General features: G+C 35.4%; 1 protein-coding gene and 1 non-coding gene across 11 annotated transcripts in view; one reads left to right on the top strand and one right to left on the bottom strand.

Moving 5' to 3' along the window:
• Positions 1–22,369, top strand: part of SRSF11 (serine and arginine rich splicing factor 11) — a 43,874-nt gene that overhangs the window by 2,295 nt on the left and 19,210 nt on the right. For 3 of the 10 annotated variants that reach the window (XM_047727436.1, XM_047727435.1, XM_047727433.1), the window contains exons 1-3: positions 10,969–11,394; positions 17,720–17,853; positions 21,614–21,723. In XM_047727436.1, coding sequence (XP_047583392.1) covers positions 11,195–11,394; positions 17,720–17,853; positions 21,614–21,723 — 444 coding nt within the window. In that variant the 5' untranslated portion in view covers positions 10,969–11,194. The other 7 variants (XM_047727438.1, XM_047727431.1, XM_047727432.1 and 4 more) reach the window with 6 other exon arrangements.
• LOC125099480 (U6 spliceosomal RNA) lies at positions 14,797–14,902 on the bottom strand. Its single transcript, XR_007127206.1, has one exon. It is a non-coding gene; the product is annotated as a U6 spliceosomal RNA (small nuclear RNA).

Genomic DNA, 22,369 nt, shown 5'->3' with positions numbered 1-22,369 from the left:
CTCTCTGCCTGCCTCTCTACCTACTTGTGATCTCTGTCTGTCAAATAAATAAAATGTTTTAAAAAAATGGATTTTTGAAATAACATGAAATGGATGACTTCTGTGCAGTGACTGGAGTCTACTGTGTAACTACCTTTTGTAACAGAATTTGCCTAGCTACAATTTATTATATTCATTTTGTTAAAGTAGTGAAAGGTTTCCCTGGTCTATCTTCTTTGCCAAATAAAAAAAGAAAGCGAAAAAAGCAAAAAATATATGAGCCTAAGAATTACATCAGCCAAAAAATGCTGTTCGGTTTCATAACGGAAAAACTATTGTCAAAGTAAGATAGAGTGGCTTACCTCTACCATTACAATTTAATAAGACATTTTCAAACATGTCCATATTACTCTTAAGAACATTGCTATGTGGGGTACCTGGGTGGCTCAGTGGGTTAAGCCACTGCCTTCAGCTCAGGTCATGATCCCAGGGTTCTGGGATCAAGCCCCGCATCTGGCTCTCTGCTCAGCAAGGAGCCTGCTTCCCTTCCTCTCTGCCTGCCTGCCTCTCTGCCTCCTTGTGATCTCTCTCTCTGTCAAAAAATAATAATAATAATAATAACAATAAAATCTTAAAAAAAAAGAACATTGCTACATGTTACATTTTTTTCAAAACTGAAAAGTACAGTTAGGATAGATTTATATAGGCAAATTGAGAAACTGTAGTAAAAGAAAACAGGCATTAACTTGTGCAAAATTTTTAAGCAGATTTATTTTAAAAATGTTATCAACTAATAGCAAAGTGAATTTGCTTTGCAGACATTTGTAGAAGTTTCGTTTTGTGTAACTTAAATGTAAATGTAGCCTATTTTAAATTAGTATTATGTTTATTTTTCAGAATGTTGCCTAATCAGTGGGAACTGCTATTTTATGGTAGTTATTTATTGAGAGAACATTCATTTTTTAACACTGTCATTATTGATTGGCATTGTTGAACCTAACCTTGCTTATTAATGTTTTTTTGAGTTGAATTTTTTACATTGTCATACACTTACTATTCAAAGTTTTCTCTATGTTTGTCCTTATATCAATAAGTTGTTTTAAGTGATTAAAATCGAGAGCAAAATTATGTCGGACGGGGCTCTTCATGTTTTAAATATTCAACTTTTCAGGTATTTGTTACATGTCTTTTAGTTTCCTTTAAAAATTTCATTTGCAGTTTCACATGTTTTCCATTCATGCTCTAACTACCAACTTTTAAAAGTAGTCAGTAGGAAACATTCTTATACTATTTCATTGAAGGCAGTACATACTTTGCATTTTATTCATAGTTTCAAATGTAGCTTTGAATTTTGTTGTTAGTATGTGATACTTTTTCTGATGGAGTGCATTTTATTTTAGAATAATTATTTGTATTTTTTTGCATGTTCCCTGTGCTTCTCTTTTTTACTTTTTTTTTTTTTTTAAGATTTATTTATTAGTGAGAAAGCACAGTTGGGAGAGGCAGGAAGAGGGAGAGAGAATCTCAGGCAGAGTCTGCGCTGAGTGGGGAACCCAACTTGCGCTGGATCTCTCATGACCCTGAGATCTTGACCTGAGCTGAAACCAAGAGTTGTAAGCTTAACCGATTGTGCCCCTTGTTTTTACTTTTGTCATAAAGCAGTGAGCTTTCTCTAGGTAGTATAATATTTGGTTCAAATGTTGGGTCTTATATTTCTCTGTGCTTTTAAGACAAAAGAATTTCAGTCCACCAGCTTTGGGAAAATAATCATTTTCATTTTTCCTCTTGTGAAAAGGCTTCTATGAGGCACCTGGGTGGCCAGTCAGTTGAGCATCTGACTCTTGGTTTTTGGCTCAGATCGTGATCTCAGGGTTGTGAGATCAAGCCCTGCATGTGATTCCATACAGAATCTGATTAAGACTCTTTCCAGGGGCACCGGGGTGGCTCAGTCGTTAAGCATCTGCTTTTGGCGCAGGTCATGATCTCAGGGTCCTGGGACTGAGCCCCTTATCCAGCTCTCTGCTCAGCAGGAAGCCTGCTTCTCCCTGTCGCCAACTTCTGTTTCCTCTCCATCTCTCTGTCAAATAAATAAATAAAATCTTAAAAAAAAGATTGCCTGGATGGCTCAGTCAGGTAAGTGTCTATGTTGGGCTTAGGTCATGATCCCGGGGTCCTGAGATGGAGCCCCACATCAGGCTCTAGGCTCAGTGGGGAGACTACTTCTCCCTCTCCCTCTACTCCTCCCCATAGCGCTTTCTCTCTTTCTCTCTCTCTCAAATAAATAAAATGTTAAAAAAAAAAAAGACCTCTCTTTCCCTTTCCCCCCCGTAAAATAAATAGATAAGTATTTTTTAAAATAAAAATAGAATAAAATAAAAAGTCTTCTACATGCTAGTGTTTATCCTCTGGAGAATAGTGGAGGAACTAGTTTAAAAACATATTTTTAAAATCATAATTTAGTTTTATTTTTTGGTTTATTTTCTTTCCATTGAAGGGATAAAAAGCTGAAATGGGTGGTTATAGAGTCATCTTTTTTGTCTTTAAATAAATGTTTATTGTCTTTTCTAAAATCATCTGAGAATGTTTCCCACTATTCCCAGTGATTCCCACTCCTAACCTTTGAAAGCTATTTTCTTGCTCATTTTTCCAAGAGCAAAGTTTCTCTGACTGAAAACATTAATTTTATAGGGTTTTGGAATTTGCCTGCTTTAAAGTAGTAAAGTAATATGAGAGAAAATTATGGCACCAAACCCTAGAGTATACTTCATATCATTGTCTTTGTGTTAATACATACAAAACAACTAACAAATCTGTTTAAAAATTGATTTTAATTAAAATCCACTGTTTTATTTTTTTTTTTTTAGGATTTTATTTATTTATTTGACAGACAGAGATCACAAGTAGGCAGAGAGGCAGGCAGAGAGAGAGAGGAGGAAGCAGGCTCCCCGCTGAGCAGAGAGCCCGAGCGGGGCTCGATCCCAGGACCCTGGGATCATGACCTGAGCCGAAGGCAGAGGCTTTAACCCACTGAGCCACCCAGGTGCCCCAAAATTCACTGTTTTAAAATTTGACTTTATATCACTCCCTACTGATAATTTTGTTCTGTTGTATTCGGCTTACAACTTCATTTGCTCAATACTTAAAAAAGAAAGAAATCACATGATTATACATCGCTAATATTGTTCTATACCAACAAAGCCCCCCAACTGTTCCATTTTTTAAAAGATTTTATTTATTTATTTGACAAAGTGAGACACAGCGAGAGAGAAGACACAAGCAGGGGAGTGGAAGAGGGAGAAGCAAACTCCTGGCTTAGCAGGGAGCCCAGTGCAGGCTCATCCCAGGACCTTAGGATCATGACCTGAGCCAAAGGCCAGCACTTCACCAACTGAGCCATCCAAGTGCCCCTCTCCAACTGTTTTAATAAGATAATATGAGGACAACTGAGACTTTATTCTTAGTGTCAACTTAGGTTGATAAGAGAATATAAGAATGATTTGATAGTTGATCACAATCAATATATTTTTATTTAAAAATTTGATACTCAAATTTGAAAGCAGAATATACTTACAATTGCAATCAAATTAAATCTAGTTTAACTTTCAGAATAACTTCAAGACTGCCCAGAGTTTTTTTCCACATTAGTTTTCTTCCCCATCACTTAAAATATCACAGTTGCATATTTTTAACATGAAAGGTACCATCATTGGGATGGTGAAATACTAGTGAACATTTAAATATGTGGTCCTTACAGTGCAAATCTGTGAACCCAGTTTGTTCTTCATCTTTCTAGAGATACATGTTTTGCTCTGGTCGCTGAATTTATTTACTGTTAATACAACTTTGATTATTTTCCACTTTAGAGATTCTGGCCTTTTTTGCTTTTAATTCATTTCCTAGAAAGTTACCTTCCCACCATCTCTTCCCTCCAAAATAATTATTTGATCAACATCTCCACATGTTTTAGACCTCAATGTGAGCTAATTCCAGCTCATAGTTCATAGCTTCAAGTGACTGGGGTGGCGACTGGGAAAAAGCATTATTTTCTTCAGCTTTATCATCTGTCAGAAATTAGATCGTCAAGTGTACTTAGTAACATTTTCCTTTTTTTTTTTCCCCCCATCCCTTGGTCATTTGATGGTCTGTTGCTCTGACCCATGTCATAGTACTTTTAAGATTAATCAAGTATATATGCAATTGCTTATGACTTTTGAAAATAAGAATAATAATCTTGTTCTAAAAATGTAGAAAAGTAATTGAAACCTTCCTAGGAAGATTTTTCCATGGAACATTTGTAGTTTTTTATTGTTTTGGGGGAGGATTTTTTGTTTTGTTTTGTTTGTTTTAGAGAGAGAGAGAATGAGAAATGAGGGAGCGGGGAGAGGGAGAGAGAGTGTCTTAAGCAGACTCCATCCCAGTGCAGAGCCCAGCCCGACAGGGGCTCCATCTCACTACCCTGAGATCATGACTGGAGCCAAAATCAAGAATTGGACACCTAACCAACTGAGCCAACCAGGCAACCCTGGGTGGTTACATTTTATCAAAAAAAGAATGTTTGGGGGGTGCCTGGGTGGCTCAGATGGTTAAGCACCTGCCTTTGGCTCAGGTCATGATCTCTAAGTCCTGGGATTGAGCCCCACATCAGGCTCCCTGTTCAGCAGAGAGTTCACTACTCCCATTCCCTCTGCCCCTTCCCTGCTCATCCTCTCTCTCTCAAATGAATAAATAAAATACTTAAAAAAAAATAAAAAGGAATGTTTTGCCGTCATCTATCTGTGCATACTATAGGTAAAGGCCTGCTTTAGGATCAAAAATGAATATGAAAATTTGAAATCTGTTGGTGTTATGTTTCAGTCGCAGCAGCCTCTTAAAGGGCGTCTAATAATAAGTGTGTTTTGCCTGTTGACTACCACTTAACAATTTACAAAGTATTTTCACGTTTGACAGTAATGCTCTAGGGTAAGACATTGAAAAGATAAGGAAGTTGAACATAGACTTTCCTGTAATGGTGTATACCATTTTTTGAGCATCTTTGTGCTGGACACAGTGCTCGGTACTTCATATCCATAATGTTTCTGATCTTAAAAACTCATACCTTTGTCCTCATTTTTCACACAAGGGAATTGGGGCTCATGTGGCTAATTATGGGCAGCACCTATTATAGTGGTTGAGAACATGTACAGAGGAGTGAAATGGGGGATTTGTACTTTTTTGCACTTATAGTTTGAATGTTTAACATTTTGCATTTATTACTTTATAATTTTAAAATATACCATAAAGCCTATATTAAAATGTGAGATCTTAAGAAATTCTCCTCACTATGAATATTAGCTCTTCTGATTCTTCTTTCACAAGAATGATGTCCAAGGCACAGTACCAGCCTAGAATAGAGAGATGGTGTAAAATGGAACCCAGTTGAGGTACCCATTCATTTTTCAAAATGAAAGACTCAATTTGTAGAGTAAGGATAATGATAGAAGTTAACATTCATCTTTTCTAAGCATTTGTATTAGTATTTTCATCCTCATAATAACCTAGTGAGGTGAACATTATTATCATCCTCATTTTACAGATGAGAAATTCAAAGCACAAAGTAATGAGCCAGAGCTCACAATTATTTTAATTGGTGGTAGAGCCCCTTTCATTTGACTCTAGGCCTACGTTTTTAATCACTATCATACCTTTTAAGTGTTGTGAGGATTAAAAGCCATTTTAAAAGCATTCAGTTAGTGTAGATCTTCTCGTTACTGAGTTGAGTACACTTTCTTTTTTATCAGTTTTATCAAACTTTAGAAATAATTTTCCTTCATGAAGAGAAAATTAATTTTATACCATAGGAAAAAAAGGTTAAAATGACACAAATGTCTAATTCCTTGATTAGGGAAAACTATTTAATGTTAGACTGCTTGAAACTCTTTACTTAGAATAAAGATACAAGTCTACTGGAGATATATATATCTATATCTAATCTATATAATATAAATATATATATAATATAAATAAATATATATAAATATAATATATATAAATATAAATATATAGATATATTTTTTAAAAGACTGAAACAGTCCCTCAAAGGAATGGCCTTTTCTCAGTTGAGGCTCCAAAAGAATCTTAATATAACATAGAGGATAGTATTGAGTAGTCAGTACTGGAGCTTCTCCATCCAGATACTTATTTTGACCCCTTTCAATCCAAAAACCAAACAAATCTGTACAAATTTCGATTTTTCCAAGTAATGCATATGCATTATAGCTGAGAATACTGTACATATGTATGTAGGCAACAGTATTTTAATGTTCATGCTGCCACTTTTTCCCTCTGTTAATTTTCAAGGTATTCACAAACCATGTGCTGTCAATTAAAAAATACAGATTTTCCTGCTATTCGTAGATAATATAAATCAGACAATATAAAACTAGTATTTGGAAATAAATTTAAGTAGACTTTTATTTCTGTTCTAGTGTCTGTGTCCATCTGCCCATCTATCAGTTCCCTAATGCCAACTCATCCTTTATCCTCTTCCCTTCATTTAGATAGAGGAAAAAAAAGGGGAGCATGAGCTTTACAATTTAATATTAAAATAGACATTAATGTTTATAGAAGTGTCTAATTTATAGAATTAGAAATAAAATAGAAATACAGTTATAGAATTAGAAATTCAAATTAGGATAGATCTGCAGATAAATTTTTTTAAAGTTGAAGATTTGTAAGCCACAGTTTATTTCTCAGTCTTTTGTATGCTTTCTATGGCCGTAGAGGAAAAAAGGTATAGCCAAATACTTTGAGAGTTTACCTCAACCATATTTCCTTATAAATCTGATAAATGCATTCATGTCTTCATTCAGTAAGCCTTTGCTGAGTATACTATGTGAGTGATGCATTTGTGAAGTTTTTAGCATATTGATAATAGTAAGTTTTATCAAATACCGTGTATGTTGTTGGGCGTGAGGAAACACAAGGCTAATATACTGGTCTTCCCTATCCTCAAAAAAGTGTATTTGCAAGAGAAGAATTGCTGCTTAACAACTAATTTGATTGAAGTCCTGTTGCTTTTCAGATTTGCAAAATTGTGTCAATTAGGGGAACTCATTTCTTCTATCAGTGTGCACAAAGGTGGCTAACAATAACAGGTGACTTGATTTATCCAACTGGGAACATGGTATCTAGTGGGTAGAGTGATTATGCATATACATATACTAAATTCTATTCTACTATATAGAATACTATATTCTATACACATATACTATATTCTATGACAGGTTACTTTTTTGCTTTGGATTAGAAATAGCATTAACCCTTGGTAAGACTGGTAATATTTATCATTCAAATATAGCTGGAGGCCTTCCCAGTCCACTTCCAAAGATAAGCTATGACCCTTCCCTTTTCATATTTCTTTCACTTCACTTTCCATATGATACTGAGAGAATCTCCGTATAAGTCTCCCTCTGAAAAATAAACTGGAAAGCATTCACTCAATAAAGAATGGTCTTCCAAATTTTCTTGAAAATTTCAAACTTATTTGTACCCTCAAGACCTTTTATAATTTACTGTTTCCTCTGTTTTGGATTGCTCTTCTCCTAGAAATTCAAATGGCTTGCTTCCTCCTTTTATTAAAGTCTCAGCTCAATAACACATTCTCTCCTGTCTTTTATCCTGGTTCATTTTCATGACAAAACATTACTCCTATACATGTTGCATATGTTTGTTGAAAGTTTGCTGTACTGAAGTTACGGGAGATCGGGGACATTGCCAATCTTTTTCTGCTGTATTCCTAATGTCTAGGAAAATCCCAGATCTTACCAGGTGCATAACATTTGAAGGAATTTGCAAGTTTTTTAACAACCTCTTACGACACTGAGGTTAAAGTACAAGTATGATACTCATCTCCAGATTCTGTATTTCTTACAGTTATGTTTAGTCAGGAGCCTAAACGAATCTGAAGTGATTTAAAACTACTGTAGTTTGGATATATTTGTTTTTGCTTTTATGTATTTGTCTTTAGTTATTTCTATAGGCAACAGACAATAGTAATTCAAGGTAGTAGTAATTATTTAATCTATTTATTAGACCTAGAAGGATTTTCGAAATTATGATTAAGTTCCTGACTGAAGTAGATTCTCAGAAGTGAAGTGAAAGTTCTTCAAATCACAATAAATGACAGGGTAGTATTCTAAGCCACTCTCTTGGCTCCAAGTCTAGTAATTTTTCCCCCTGCCAGATGAGTTGAAAATAAAATATTCAAAAATTGTCCTTATTAGATAAGACTCTTTTTTGCAGATTGTTTCTCCACTTGGAGGCACCATCTATAGGCATATTCAGTAAGTTATACATAAACTAGTTTCTGATGATGTAAAAGATTTTATCTTATCACAAAACTCTTTCTTGTTTTGAAAATGTAATTTTAACTATGAATATGTCAAATATATTTAGAATAATATAAAAGATTTCTTTGTATCCACCAATAAAGAATAAAAAGATGCTAACATTAAAAAAAAAAAAGGGCAGAATGAATCCCCCCTTTGTGTTGTCTTTTTATTGTAGAACACTGTAGCATGTTTGGCACATGGTAGGCATTTCTAGTAGGTATGGAACTTGTCAAATGACAAACAAGAGAAAACAAATTAGTAGTGAATTTGATGTCCTTTATTACAGGGAAGACAGTCCTTGGATTGGGGGATTACAGTGCCTCACAAGCTGATGAACACTCTTCCCAAAAGATTTCAGACAAGAGCATGTTTTAGAGAACATTAGGAGAGACACCACAGAGAGAGGGTATGGTTGGGCAGGAGATTGAGGTATTTCTTTATGAAGCTAGCAGTCCAGGGCTCCTGGGTGGCTCAGTTGGTTATATGTCTGCCTTCAGCTCAGGCCATGATCCCAGAATCCTAGGATCAGCCATGCATGGGCCTTCCTAAAACCCCCGCCCCCACCCCCACCCCCACTTTGCTTGTCTCTTGCCGTCATGTTCTCTCTCTCTCTCTCTCTCTCTCTGTCAAATAAATAAATAAATAATCTTAAAAAAAAAAAAAAGTAAAGCTAGTAGGTCCTGTTCTCTAGGTAAGGTAACTAAAGCTGAGTTAGAGGATTGTGATTAATCTATGTTGGGTTTCTTGATAGGTGTTTCCCCTAAGTGCAGAATGACTTAGATTTGTGAAACGGGCCAGGCCATTAGGGCACCCTCCCATTTTGTGGCTCCTGATACAAATTAACTTTATCAAATTAAGAATCTACACTTGGCAGTTACATGTGTTTGATTCAAAATGAGAAGATAAATTATTTCACATTTTTTATGTTCACAAACATTGATGAATGACATGCCATTTGTTGTTATTTGTAATTTTCCTGAGGCTTGCATTCAACAAACCTATCCCTTGTTTTTATAACAACTAGCAGAAGTGACTTAGCCAGTAAGTAAACCTAGCTAACTGCCTCTACATCAAGGTCTTGATAACTTTGTGTCTAATCTCTCACAAATCACATTCTTCGTTATTCCACAGATGTATTTACTAACAAAAATATTCTTGTAAGGCCTCAGGTTTTAGCCTCCAAAATATTCAGGGGCATGTTAGATATTTAACAATTGTCTTAGAATAAATAGCTCTATCATTAAGGCATATTTATTCATGTGTTTAACACATTTATTGGACATTTACTATGTGATAGACATTGCACTAAGTCTTATTAAACTGACCCAGAAAATTCAACCACTTTGGGAGAGGATAAATGTTAATATAACAAGTATATAGTATGTAAGGTGCCTGGGTAGCTCAGTAGGTTAATCCTATGCCTTCAGCTCAGCTCACGATCTCAGGGTCCTGGGATCGAGCCCCACATCAGGCTTTCTGCTCCTTGGCGAGGGAGCCTGCTCTTGGCTGTCTCTGCCTGCCTGTCTACTGTGATCTCTCTCTGTAAAATAAATAAAATCTTTAAAAAAAAAATAGAGTATGTATATTTTCAGTTGTTGAGCAGAGAAGAAAGAGGAAGCCCTAACTCTGCTTGCAGAAGTTGTGGCAGTGAAGGCAGGCCTCAAACAGAGCTTGGTAGTTAGAAAAAAATGAAGCCTGGTCACTAATAATTTATATAAGGGCACAGTGAGATTAAAGATTTTGTCATGTTTGGAAAACTGCAAGTCTTTGTATAACATTGGATGAAAATAGAGTAGTTCAAGTGAGGTTGAAAAATTAAGAATCTTTTTATAGTCAAAGCTTCAAAATTATTTTAAGCAAGAATATGCATGTAAATTAAATTTTTCTGTAGGAATTTCAGATCATATACGTGAAAATATTTAGGTATCGTAAAGCGTGCTTTTTAAAAAAAGAAGTCAGTTTGTGAAATGAGATTTGCTTATTAAGCACTAGTAAGTATAACGCTAAATCTTTTTTCAAGGTTTTAGTGACAAAACAGATTGGTTACAAATTTAATGTTACCGGGGCGCCTGGGTGGTCCAGTCTGTTAAGCGTCAGCCTTTGCCTCAGGAAATGATCTCAGAGTCCTGGGAGCAACCCCCACAGCAGGGAGCCTGCTTCTGCCTCTGTCTGCTGCTTCCACTCTTTTTTAATGTTACCAAATGTGTATATAGTAAAGGTCTATAACATTTTATAGTGATGGGGAGGAAAATTTTGGTTGCTAGGGTGAAAATTTCCTTAGTAATAACTGGACAGATCTGTAGATGATGTGTGAAGAAATAAATTTGGGGGGCATTTCTAGTAAGAATAGTTGCTAAGGGTACAGTGTTTTTGCAAAGGAGTTAATGTTTGTTTCATAAAAAGTTCATGCCTTCCACTTATTTCTTCAAAAAAAAAGTGGGGGGGTGTTGCGAAAGGGGTGACGACTTCCATTAGACCTCGGTGCCTGTCGCGTTTCTCTGGCTGCAGGCGAGGCTGGTTGGGCCTGCGCGGGGCGGAGCCGACGGTGACGCGCCCATGCGCCGCAAGGCATTGTGGGGAGCTCGGGCCCGCGAGTGAGGTGGTTGGAAGCGAGGTGGGGGCGGCCGTTTGTTTTCTCGTGGTCTCGAACTCGCGCGTTCTCATCTTCCCCCGCCCCCCCTCCCGACAAGCGGCGGGGTGGAGGAACGGCGGCGGTGGCAGCAGCGGCTGTAGCATCGGACACCCTCCTGTCTACTCTCCGGCGAATTGGTTCCTCTTCCCCCTCCCTCTCACTGTTTGTTGTGTGTTTGATGTGTTAAAGCAGGAGCGAGAACGCGAGCAGCGCCATGAGCAACACTACCGTCGTCCCCAGTACTGCGGGCCCGGGCCCCAGCGGCGGGCCCGGTGGCGGCGGTGGCGGTGGCGGAGGCGGCGGCACCGAGGTAATCCAGGTGACTAATGTCTCCCCGAGCGCTAGCTCTGAGCAGATGCGGACCCTCTTCGGTTTCCTAGGCAAGATCGACGAACTGCGCCTCTTCCCGCCAGAGTGAGTATCGTCCACCATCGCCGTTTTACTAACTCCTCCCCATTCGGGGCCTAACCTACACCATTTCCTAGGCCGTGGTCGACGCTTCCCTGGACCAGGTTGCTTTAGTTGAGGCTGGCTGTTGTTGCCTTTGCTTACGAGTTAGGCTTAACGCGGAGAAGCAGGGCCTGTGTTTCAGATATTAAAGAGACACAGCCTTTAAAATCTCGGGATTTGGTGGTTTTCTTCTTAAAATGTGACAACGTGGTCGTTTTTTTTGAGCAGTTAGAGCAGGGCTAACCGCACTTCCATGTATTTCGTATATAGTTTTAATCGCTTTTTTTTTTAAATCAAATGTTTCAGTTATTTGAAAAGTAACAATTATTAATTCTTATGTTAATTTGATAACGAAGTTGGTTGTCAGTCCCCTTAATTGTAGGTATTGCCGTTAGCTGATTCAGGCCCAGTGAATATAATTCAGAGTTAATACTCTGACAGATTAATTCAGTGAGCCTGAATACTTAATTTTTATGCTGACAAAAATGGGTTAGAGCTGAAACATGGGTTTTCTTTTGTTTAAATAACATACGCATTTTCACAGTTCTTGCGAAGGAATTCTATAGAATGTGAAATTTTTTAATTTAGAGTGTATGGCTGTTTTTATTCTCTTGTCTCACATTCTTACTGAAAAAATATTGAATGAGTGGATTAATTGCAAAGAAAAAAATAAAGCTTTGAAGTAAGATGTGATAAATGTTAGAACAAACATTTGAAATGATAAAACAGTGGTGTGCTCTCTGTGAAGAGTGAAAATACTTATAGTAACACTACAAGTAAACACCGAGTACCCAGTGTACATTGAGAGTTTTATGATGTCACTTAAGTACTAAACAGGAAATTGGAACTCTCAAGGAATCTACTGTTATGATGGCAGTAATAAATCATTAAATATATTTTTACTCAATAATTAATAGATGTTAATCATGCTGCAATATTAAACATTTCCCGTAGTTCATGACTTTCTACTTAAATTGCTTTTACATGACTATTAATGTTCTCAAATGGGTGTGCTTTTAATTTTTAGGGGAATGTACGTGTAGAGAAAGGTTTCAGAGTTGCTGATTTTCACTAAGTGTAGAATTCTGGAAACATTTTTGTTATTTTAAAACGACTGCTTTTAGTAATGAGACAAGTAGCTTTCATAATATGAACATAGAAAAATATTTTACTGTTACTCCATTTTCTGACAACATGCCCTTTATTAAGTTGCTCATGAAATTAATAAACAGCAAAAGGGCAGAAAATGAGAGTGACATGTGATTATTATAATAATGTTATTACTCAAAATACCTGACCTACCGGACTGATTGATGAAATAATTCTTTCCAGCCCAAGAAGTTATTAAGAATTTTGTTAGGGTTCCTGACTTTAAAATGTTTTATTTTGAAGATGCTCTTTTTATGATGCATTTATAAAAAGTTGACAGAGGTATAGGCTCTTTACTGGTTCCTCTTTACCTAATGAATGATCACTATCTTAGAGTCATGATAGACCAGCGTCTTTTTCCTTTTTTGCTTTGTTGTCAAAGAAGTAGTTCCATAATAACCAGGATAACTGATGTGCATCAGATAACATGGTTTGGGGTGCTGCGCATTAAGAGGATTCCTTCCCCGCCCTGTTGGGAAGAAGAAATAAAAATTGTCACATCTTTGATCTTTGACACGTTCAGTAAATGTTTCCGACTACGGATAGTTTCTCATCTGAAACTGTACAAGGTTACAGTTCAGTAGATGCTAATACTATCTTCATGGCCTTCTAGATTGTAGAGTCCTACTTTTGTTCATTTAATGTCGATTTTTTTAAAAATATGTTTCAATTGCTAATCCAGCCTGCATAATTTGGAACTACTTTGTACAGTTTCTGTACTTTGTACAGCTTACTACTGTTTTCAGGAGCAGCTTACAAGGGATAATGTGCTGTGAAGCGCTAACTAGTACTCCAAAAAGGTTGATCATTCCAAATATCTACTTTTTTACTCCTAGAATAAGATTGAGTGGTTCAGAATATATAAAATTCTGACTATTGTAAACATATTTGCCACTTGATTTTTTATGGGGTGTTTGTATTTTTTTCCCCAAAGGTACTCATTGATCTAGATAATATGCCTGTGACATGCTTGCTTCCTTTTGCTACTCAGATGTCACCTACTCAGAGAAACCTTTCCTGATCACTCTGTGTGAAAATAAAACACTCCTGCTCCTTTCCCTGTTCAATTTAACTACTTCGTTTTTCTCTAAAGCACTAATCACCAACTGATGGTTAAGGTTAGCTTCCTCTCTCTTTTAGAATATGTGGCTCCTTAGGTCAGCAACATTACCTACAGAGCATTTTTAAAAATACATGTATGACAGCCTTAACCCACACCTACTGAAATGCTGCTTTCAGTTATAAATGCCTATGGGGGAGGTGGTGTAGTGGTGATCCTGGCATCTGGAATTATGCCAAACAGTTCAGTGCCAGCCTCCTCAAGGTTTCTCCCTTTGTTTCATTATTGAATCCCTCTTTCTTGTTTCTTTTAAGCCAAAAATTGCTGACCTTTAATTTCACCCAGTGATCATACTGTTTCACAAGAAATAATATTCTCATTCTCTCTTTTGTATGACAGCCCTTAGAGCTATTTGAAAGCCTGTTGGTGTTGGTGTTCCCTTATTTATTGCCTCTTTCTACAGGAAAATTTTAATTGTGCTTGTTTCTAAAATGTGTTTTGGAAATTCAACATTGTTTGATATATGTTTGGTATATGCTAGATGCTTTCCTTTTTTATCTTAAACCTGTTTAATGATCAGATGAAGTGAAATTCACATAGGTAGTTTTGTACTTCCAAATCACTCTACCAGGGTCTGAATTAGTATTTCAACCCAGTGTTGTGATTGTCCTTTATTTATGAGTGGAATCATTCTTTTACAGTAACAAGTATTCTTTAAATATTTGGTTTTAGTGTATTTCAGAATGGAGAATATAACAAAGTGTTTATTGGGTAATGTTAATGATCCCAGTGAAGCATATGCCCAAGTTATGCATTAAATGAAGGTTTACATCAATTAAATAACTTATTTAGGTAATTATTTCGGTGACCAAAAATAGATTATTTTTAATAGTGACCAAAAGACTTGCATAGGCAAGTAGCCATAAACCCATGACTATAGCAGACTATAGTGTAGTATATACTTGATATTTTAAATCCTTGAAAGTTAATTCACTCACAGACTGACTTTGAACTTCTTTGCTCATCCAGCTGGAAAACTAAAAGTATAAATTTCTTTCACAGCAAAAAACAAAAAAAGCCACCAAAACAACTACTACCTTAAATTTCTAAGGACAAGTTTGCAGACATTCTAACAAAAAATATATTAGAAGAAAACTAAAAATATGGTATGCATCACAAATTTGAGTGTTATTCTTACACAGGGGCGTGCTAATCTTTTCTGTATCATAACCGTTTTAGTATATGTGCTATGGAAGTGAGCACCAAAAATAGATACTTTAATGATGATAGGTATAAGTAACTAATTGGTAAGGTTATCTTTAAAAATTTTTTATTACATGCACATTTTACTCTATTTCTTATAACTGAGAACACGATGAAAGAGAGGGCATATTAGATGAACAGAGTCACATTTTCAGGTCAGTATTGCCTTTGTTTGTATTATAAGCTCAAAATTCTCCACCCAGAAATAGCTAACACAGTATTAAGGTGGCAGTTGAAAGAGTGTTATCAGCAGTCTAAACCAAAAGTTCTTATACTTTAGTTCTCAAACTTTAGTTGGCAGAAATACCAAGTGTTGATCTTCAGAATCAAAGCCCTCCTGTAAAGGAATTCTCACATTCATTGGGCTTGGTGGAAAACAAATCTGATTTTTCCATGTGCATCCCAGAAGATTGGGAAACAACCCTTAGAGGACACTTTAAAAAATAAAAAAAAATTAAAAAAAGGAAAAATACTGCCACTCTTTACCTAAGGGCAAAAACATCATATAGGGCTTGCTCTTTTCTGTTTAGCTTCTCATCAACTGCCTTATCTATATTATTTTTTATCTATATTATTTCTTAAAGAATAAAAGCAGTTAAATTTTTAGAAGTGGTACTTGTAGAAAATTCTAAGGTGTGAAAATTTCAGACATCAGTCTGAAAGTGAAATTAACATGCTATCTTACTAGCATGTGTCTTCTATTAATAAATTCTGAGAACATCAAAGAATGTCACTTTGGGTCCAAAAAGTAATTGTTTTAAACAAGGTTGTTTGAAGTGGAGAGAATTATTTGCCCTTCTGAGTTGTCTTACAATGACTCTCTTTTCCATGGTATTTAATGCATGTTTTTATCTCCCTACTATGGTACAGGTTTGATAAAACCAAGTAATAAGCTGCCAGTAATAGCTCTGATGTGAATGGATAGAAAAAATATGAATAATATTAATTGCTAAATTCATGGAAATACACTGAATATGTAGGCGGTATTTCCTAGTTTTATTTTAAAAAGAACTGTTCATTGTATTGATATTCTTTAAGAACTTAATATTATAGAGTCATTTTTTTCTTGAGTCAGTTAACAGTAGTGTCAAAGAAATGGTAGAGATCACTTTTTTTAGAAATTTAAATGCCTGTTACTTACCAAACACCATTAAGTTAGGTGTTAAAATGAAGGATAGCATGATTTCCAAAGAGCTTTTTTAATTTTGTGGTAAAAGTGTGGGTATGTGAGAAAAGGATACAAAGTGCTACAGCTTTAGTTCTAAACCTGCTGAAATGACATTCTTTCCACTATATGGGTGCAGCATTGTTAAATTTTAGACCTGTAGTGCTTCATTAAAATACACTATATCCACATTAAAAAAAAAACACTGTATCTTCTCAAAAACATTTTGGCAATAAGCTTCCAATAACAAGGTGGCTTAAATTCCATTTAGATAGACAATATTTTCAACTTTGCTTTGAATCTAGGTTTGGAACTGTGCTTAGTATACAGGCAGTGCCTTTCAGGAAATATTAAAAATTCTAATGGGTTTGAGTCTTAGGCTATGCAATAGCTTCATATTAGTGTTCAAATTATGAGGAATATTTTCTTTGCAACAAGTATTTAACTCTGAAATAACCAGTGTAACAAAATCTGATGTAATTACATTTTTATGTATACATGAAAATCTAATTTGTTAGTTAGTGGTAAGCCCTCTTCTAAAGCCATTCAGATTTATTATAGGATTTACTTTTTCATTATTGAATCTTAAGATGCAGTTGGCTCCTTACAGTACAGCAGTTGTTCTTTACCTTAGGTGCATATTAAGATGGTCACAGGGTATTAAAATAAAAAAAGAGGAGGTGCTGAGTATGTTAAATATCTTGATTTAATTGATGTGGAGTAGAGATCTGGGGGTTTTTAACCCTCTGGTGATTCTGATGCATAGCCAGGGATGATGTGATTACTACTGCTTTAAGCCGTTGGTTTTCAAACAACTTTTGGTTTGGCGTTATGGGAGCAACCCCTGACTTTTATTTAATCTTTCTCTTTCATGGAGTTTTGTGGCAGAAATTTGCACCACCCTGAATCTTAAAAAAAAAGAAATCCTGCTTGGTACCTAATCTATCTTACCCTACCAGAGTTTCCATTTTAGCACTTTTTTTACTTAAGAAAGCAGTTTGCTAAGGGAATCCTTATGTAATAATACTAGCGGGTACTATGTATCTCAGTATGTGTACACATTTTTTTTGTTTTGTTTTTCTGAAGGCGATCTAAGATAGCTTTAGTTCTTTATAATGCCTAAGTGTTATGCTGTAGGTAGAAGAAGACAACACTTAGGCGGGTCAAGAAAACTCATGGTTTGTCAAATAGATGTACTGTCCCACAATATTTTTTTGTCCCTGAAGTAGAAATTCTCTGTGTTTTTTACTCTGAAAAGTTACCAATAGTGAAAAGTTTTCTAAACCAAAACTAATTATTTTTACTTATAATTAAAAATAGCTGGTATTGGTATTGTAGAAAAAATGTTGACACTTTTGTGGTCTGCTCAAACTCTGAGATTATAGTTTCAAACTGTTTTTAATTGATACACTGTAAGTTTACCAACAGTGATTGTTTTTGTCTGTATGCAGTTTGTGAGTTCAGTGGGCAGTACCTTATTGAAATGTCATTTTCTTTTTAAGTGGTTAACTAAAGTAACTAACACATGTGGTATGTATTTTTATCTACCTATTTTACTTTTGGAATGCAAGTGTTGGTTTGTGAGTCATATGTTTGTGTTTTAACTGATAATTCTTTTTTCTCTTTTTTTATGTTTTATGTTTACTTTTTAGTGATTCACCTTTGCCAGTCTCATCCCGTGTCTGCTTTGTTAAGTTCCATGATCCGGACTCAGCAGTTGTGGCACAGCATCTGACAAACACTGTATTCGTTGACAGAGCTTTGATAGTCGTACCATATGCAGAAGGTTTGTGCTTTGTTTAACTATCTGTGAGGGCATCCTATGATGACCATCTACCTCAGTATAGTTTTAGAGTGAGCGTTAGTGGCATGTTAGAAGTTTAAGCTATTAACATTTTGAAACCCTTGTTATACTGCAGTCCATATTTTTACTTTTAGATTTTTTTTAATTCTAAAAATTAGAAATCAGGCCTGTTTTTATAAGATACTTAACTTTTTTTTGCCTTCTTTTAAAACATTTTAAGTTCGTTAAAACCATATCCCTAATTGTAATTTCTTAAGATATACCTTAGTTAATTTAATGTTGAGTTTTATGAAAAAGTCCTGAAGGTGAACAGTTCACTCCATGCACATTTATGTAGAAACCTTCAAATAAATGCATGATGTTATTTCTGTTTTGAATAAATAATAGGTTAGTTTTATTTATGTAGTGCTTCCTCTCACAGATAACTTCTAAAAATATCCCATATTAAATTCCAGTATACCAAGGGTTGCAATGATTTCGGTTTTTATGAAAGTTCAAGATTTCCTGTAGCTTAGGTGCCAGATGGGCACTGGGTGATTTGTTTTTATGCCAGATTTTCTTGTTCATTCTTGCTATATTTTCTAGATATCTCTAAATAATAAATTCTTCTCTCTGTTATTTGTGTGTGTGATTTTTGTAGTGGAGAAGGCAAATGCAAAACTCTTCCAGATGACTGAAAAACAGTGGGTCCTCTGCAGCTACAGGGGATTCTAGACATTAACTAAAGGCCAGCAAGCACTCAAGTCCCCCAAGTGTTTTCCTGGTGTAACCATTTGTTAACTACATTTTCTCTCTTTTTTACATTTTAGGCTGTTAAAGTAATTTGACAGAAAAAAAAAAATGAGCAGGGTTTTTGGATCTAAAAAAGCCACTGTGACAAGACAGCACTATATTAATTCCATTTTGTAAAATTTTCTGAAACATTTTATAATTAGTTTGTTCCCAATGTACTGCTACTTTATTTGCTTTTTGGTAACTATAAATTTTGATCAAAGAAATCACTGAAGTATGATAAAATTACTGGATTTTAAGCTAATCATTTAACATATATGCTGACCAGAATTTAAATGCTTTCCCCTTAACAAACCGGTCAGTAGACGCAGAATTTTGATATTGTTAATTTTAGATGCTGTTTCAGATCTTTGAATACCAGTGTGAACCTTTACACCATGCCTTGTAAAAGTTTTGAAATGTCTAGTCCTTAAAACTTAGAAAAATTGCCTTTGTGGTTTTCTAAAGAAATTAAATTGCATTCATAGATGGATTAAGGCATGCTATATAATAATAATACATCTGTCTCCGTGATATTAAAGTGTGTGAGCCCTGTTTTAAGGTTTTAAAATATATATGCTGATAAACGTATGAGTTAGTATGTTATGATTAAGCAGTTTTCTTTTATATCAGTGTACCTATTATAGGATAAGACTTATCACCAAGAGAAAATTTAAAGAATTCAAATTTAGGATAAGTAAAGTACAGTTTTGAAAGAAAATTCAAATCATGTGAGTAATGTGCAGAACTTTAGTTAGGCTTTAAATTTAAAGAATTTTTATTGGCTAAGTATCATAGTTCCCAAGTCCTGAACATAATACAGTATATCATATAACTGGTTTTCATAAGTATTTTTAGACTATAGTAACTTTTCTAGATCTGTTTTGTAAATGAAATGTTTAGGAATGTATATAGAATTACAGAAATATTTAGTTCCAGAATCTATTTTTGGTTTATTTAATAATGGGTATGGTATGCTGTATTAATGTTACCACTGCTAAATAACTGATGTACTCAATCCCTTTATCACCATTCACCCTAGTTTTAGCTCTTACACTTTGGTGTTGGCTCTTGGTCAGTGTTTTAGAACAACAGACACAAAGTCTATGGTAAGGAATAGTCTTAATTGGTAAAACTGAGATAGCTGGATTTGGAAGGAACTCTTAATAGTAATGGATTTGGGGGTTATTTAGGTTCCTTGGTTAATGTTTGTTTCTTTTGTCTGTTTCTTTTTCTTTCATTTCTACACATTCATGCAGTATTTCATGGTTCTATCAAAGCAGCAGTAAAAAAAATACTCTTGACGCATGAAAATTAACTGGTGAGGGGCCTCATTGCTATTTTTAAATTGTAGTTTTATTTTTAAATAGTCTTTTTTAAATCAGAGGATCAGATGCATGACTTTTTTTTTAATGGATGCAGATCTTCTATCAGGTGTCTCACAATACAAGAGGATTTTAGTTTGCCAGAAATGTTGCAAATGCACTAATTTGAGTAAGATGTTGATACTTAATATTATCCTCTTGAGACATAATTTTGCATGCAAAATTATCCCATAATCTTTGTAGGTTTGTTAATATTGATGCATTAATGCCCTATATCTAAATGATCTTCTCCCCCCACCCCTCCATAACTCTTGGTATCTAAATTGATGACAGCTCTGACACAAGCAAGATAACAGTGCTGTGTAGTATACATTTGTTTATATTATCGGCACTTCTCAGTATAGGTGGAAGGAACCATTACCTTTATTTAACAGTGGTTTTTCTTTTTTGTTGTTGTGTTTTACAGTTCTTTTCCCTGGTTCAGCCTGAACTATATACCAGGCCCTGCTGAAAATACCACCCAACAGTTTTCTTCTGCAGCTTATCCAGTTTCTCTTAAGTGCCCTGTACATATTGTATGTTTTATGATGAGATGCAGTTTCTTAATATGTATTACAGAAATACTACTGGTATTTGCAAATATGTAGTTTAATTGTATTATTGAACTCTCATTTTGGGGGCTTGGGCACATTAACAGATTAATCCATCTGTATAGGGCTTTTGCTGTTGGATAGAATTTAAATTGTCTACATATAAATATTTGTTTTAGGGCCCTTAGATTTTATCTGAATACACAGATTAGGCTTTAAAAACAGACATACATGTTGTTTTTGGCTTTAGGAGTTTGGCTAAGTTAGCTTTTGAACTGACACTATGTAGCAGCATTTTTGGTATGGTTAGCATGGCACATGTTGGAACATAAAGCATTTTACTGTACAGGTAAGGAATGTGCCATGTTGTTTTACCTATTTTCTCTCTCTCTTACCCACTTTCACACACACATCCTGTGTGTATTCAGAGACCTTCAGAAACATTCATATTCATTTTCATGAGTCAGCAAAAGCCCTACGCTTGATTCCAACAGAATATTTCCTTTACATACTTTTCTTCTCTTAATTTTTACAAAATTTGTATGGTAGGTGTAAAAGAAAATCATAGTAACTGTACCATATTATTAACCCCTAAATCAAACTTTTTTTGTCTTGTGTATCTTGATTTTTCTGTGTGCTTTATAGTGAAGCAGCCGACACGAGTCGTTGTTCATAAAACAGCTTTTGAAAGTTGAGAGCACACCCCTGGAGAACCGACTGTGCTTGCTTACGTTTGGTTCATGACTTAAAAATCGAGTACAGGTGATGAAATCTTGGCAGTGTTAACAAAAAAGTAGTGTGTATTGTGCTATTTTTTTTTTACTCTAGAAACTTAACCATTTGTAGAGAAAAAGGAAACAAATTTTCACACATTGAAGTTTCATTCTGACATAAAATTAATGATAAATAATCATAGAAGTCAAGCTTTATATTTTAGCGAACATAAGTACTTTCAACAAACTCAGGTGGTGTATCAGGGAGACTTTTTCTGGGTGTTTTTGTGTGTTTTCTGTCTTGCAAAAGAGTGTGTTCTAATGCAAGGATGTTTCTCTGCAGGAGTTATTCCTGATGAGACTAAGGCTTTGTCTCTGTTGGCACCAGCTAATGCAGTGGCAGGTCTTCTGCCTGGTGGTGGACTCCTGCCTACCCCTAACCCACTTACCCAGGTACTGCTAGTTCTATTGAATTCTTAAAGGATAGAAACACAGAATTGTGGATAAACCTAAACATACTTGAGCTTTTTAAGTGCTGTAATGATTAGAGTTCACAGAGGAATGATACTGCATGTTCATAGTATTGTAAAAGGCTATATTGTTATCATAAATACTGAAGAAAACCTCTTACGAGTTTGCATTTTAAGAGCATTCTGATGAAAATCATAAATCTTAACATTTGGCTTGCCACTAGCTCTCAAAATAACCCATAAGGAACCATGTGGGTGAGGGGGTGTTTGGACTGGAATTTGATGAGGCATGAGACTTTTTCTCTTGAATGTGCTGTTAAAAATAGTATGTTCAGGGGCGCCTGGGTGGCTCAGTGGGTTAGGCCGCTGCCTTCAGCTCAGGTCATGATCCCAGGTCCTGGATTCGAGCCCCACATCGGGCTCTCTGCTCAGCAGGGAGCCTGCTTCCTCCTCTCTCTCTGCCTGCCTCTCTGCTTACTTGTGATTTCTCTCTGTCAAATAAAAAAAAAAAATCTTTAAAAAAAAAAAAATAGTATGTTCATTTGGATCCAGAAAGAAAATAAAAGTGAAATTCAGACTTTTTGGTGGTTTTTTTTTTCTTTCTTTCTTAATGCCGTTTGAGCTTTTGC

The sequence above is a fragment of the Lutra lutra genome, chromosome 4, assembly GCF_902655055.1.
Source record: "Lutra lutra chromosome 4, mLutLut1.2, whole genome shotgun sequence".
Lineage (NCBI taxonomy): Eukaryota > Metazoa > Chordata > Mammalia > Carnivora > Mustelidae > Lutra > Lutra lutra.
Note: the sequence above shows the minus strand (reverse complement) of the source record. Positions and strands in the feature narration are given on the sequence as shown.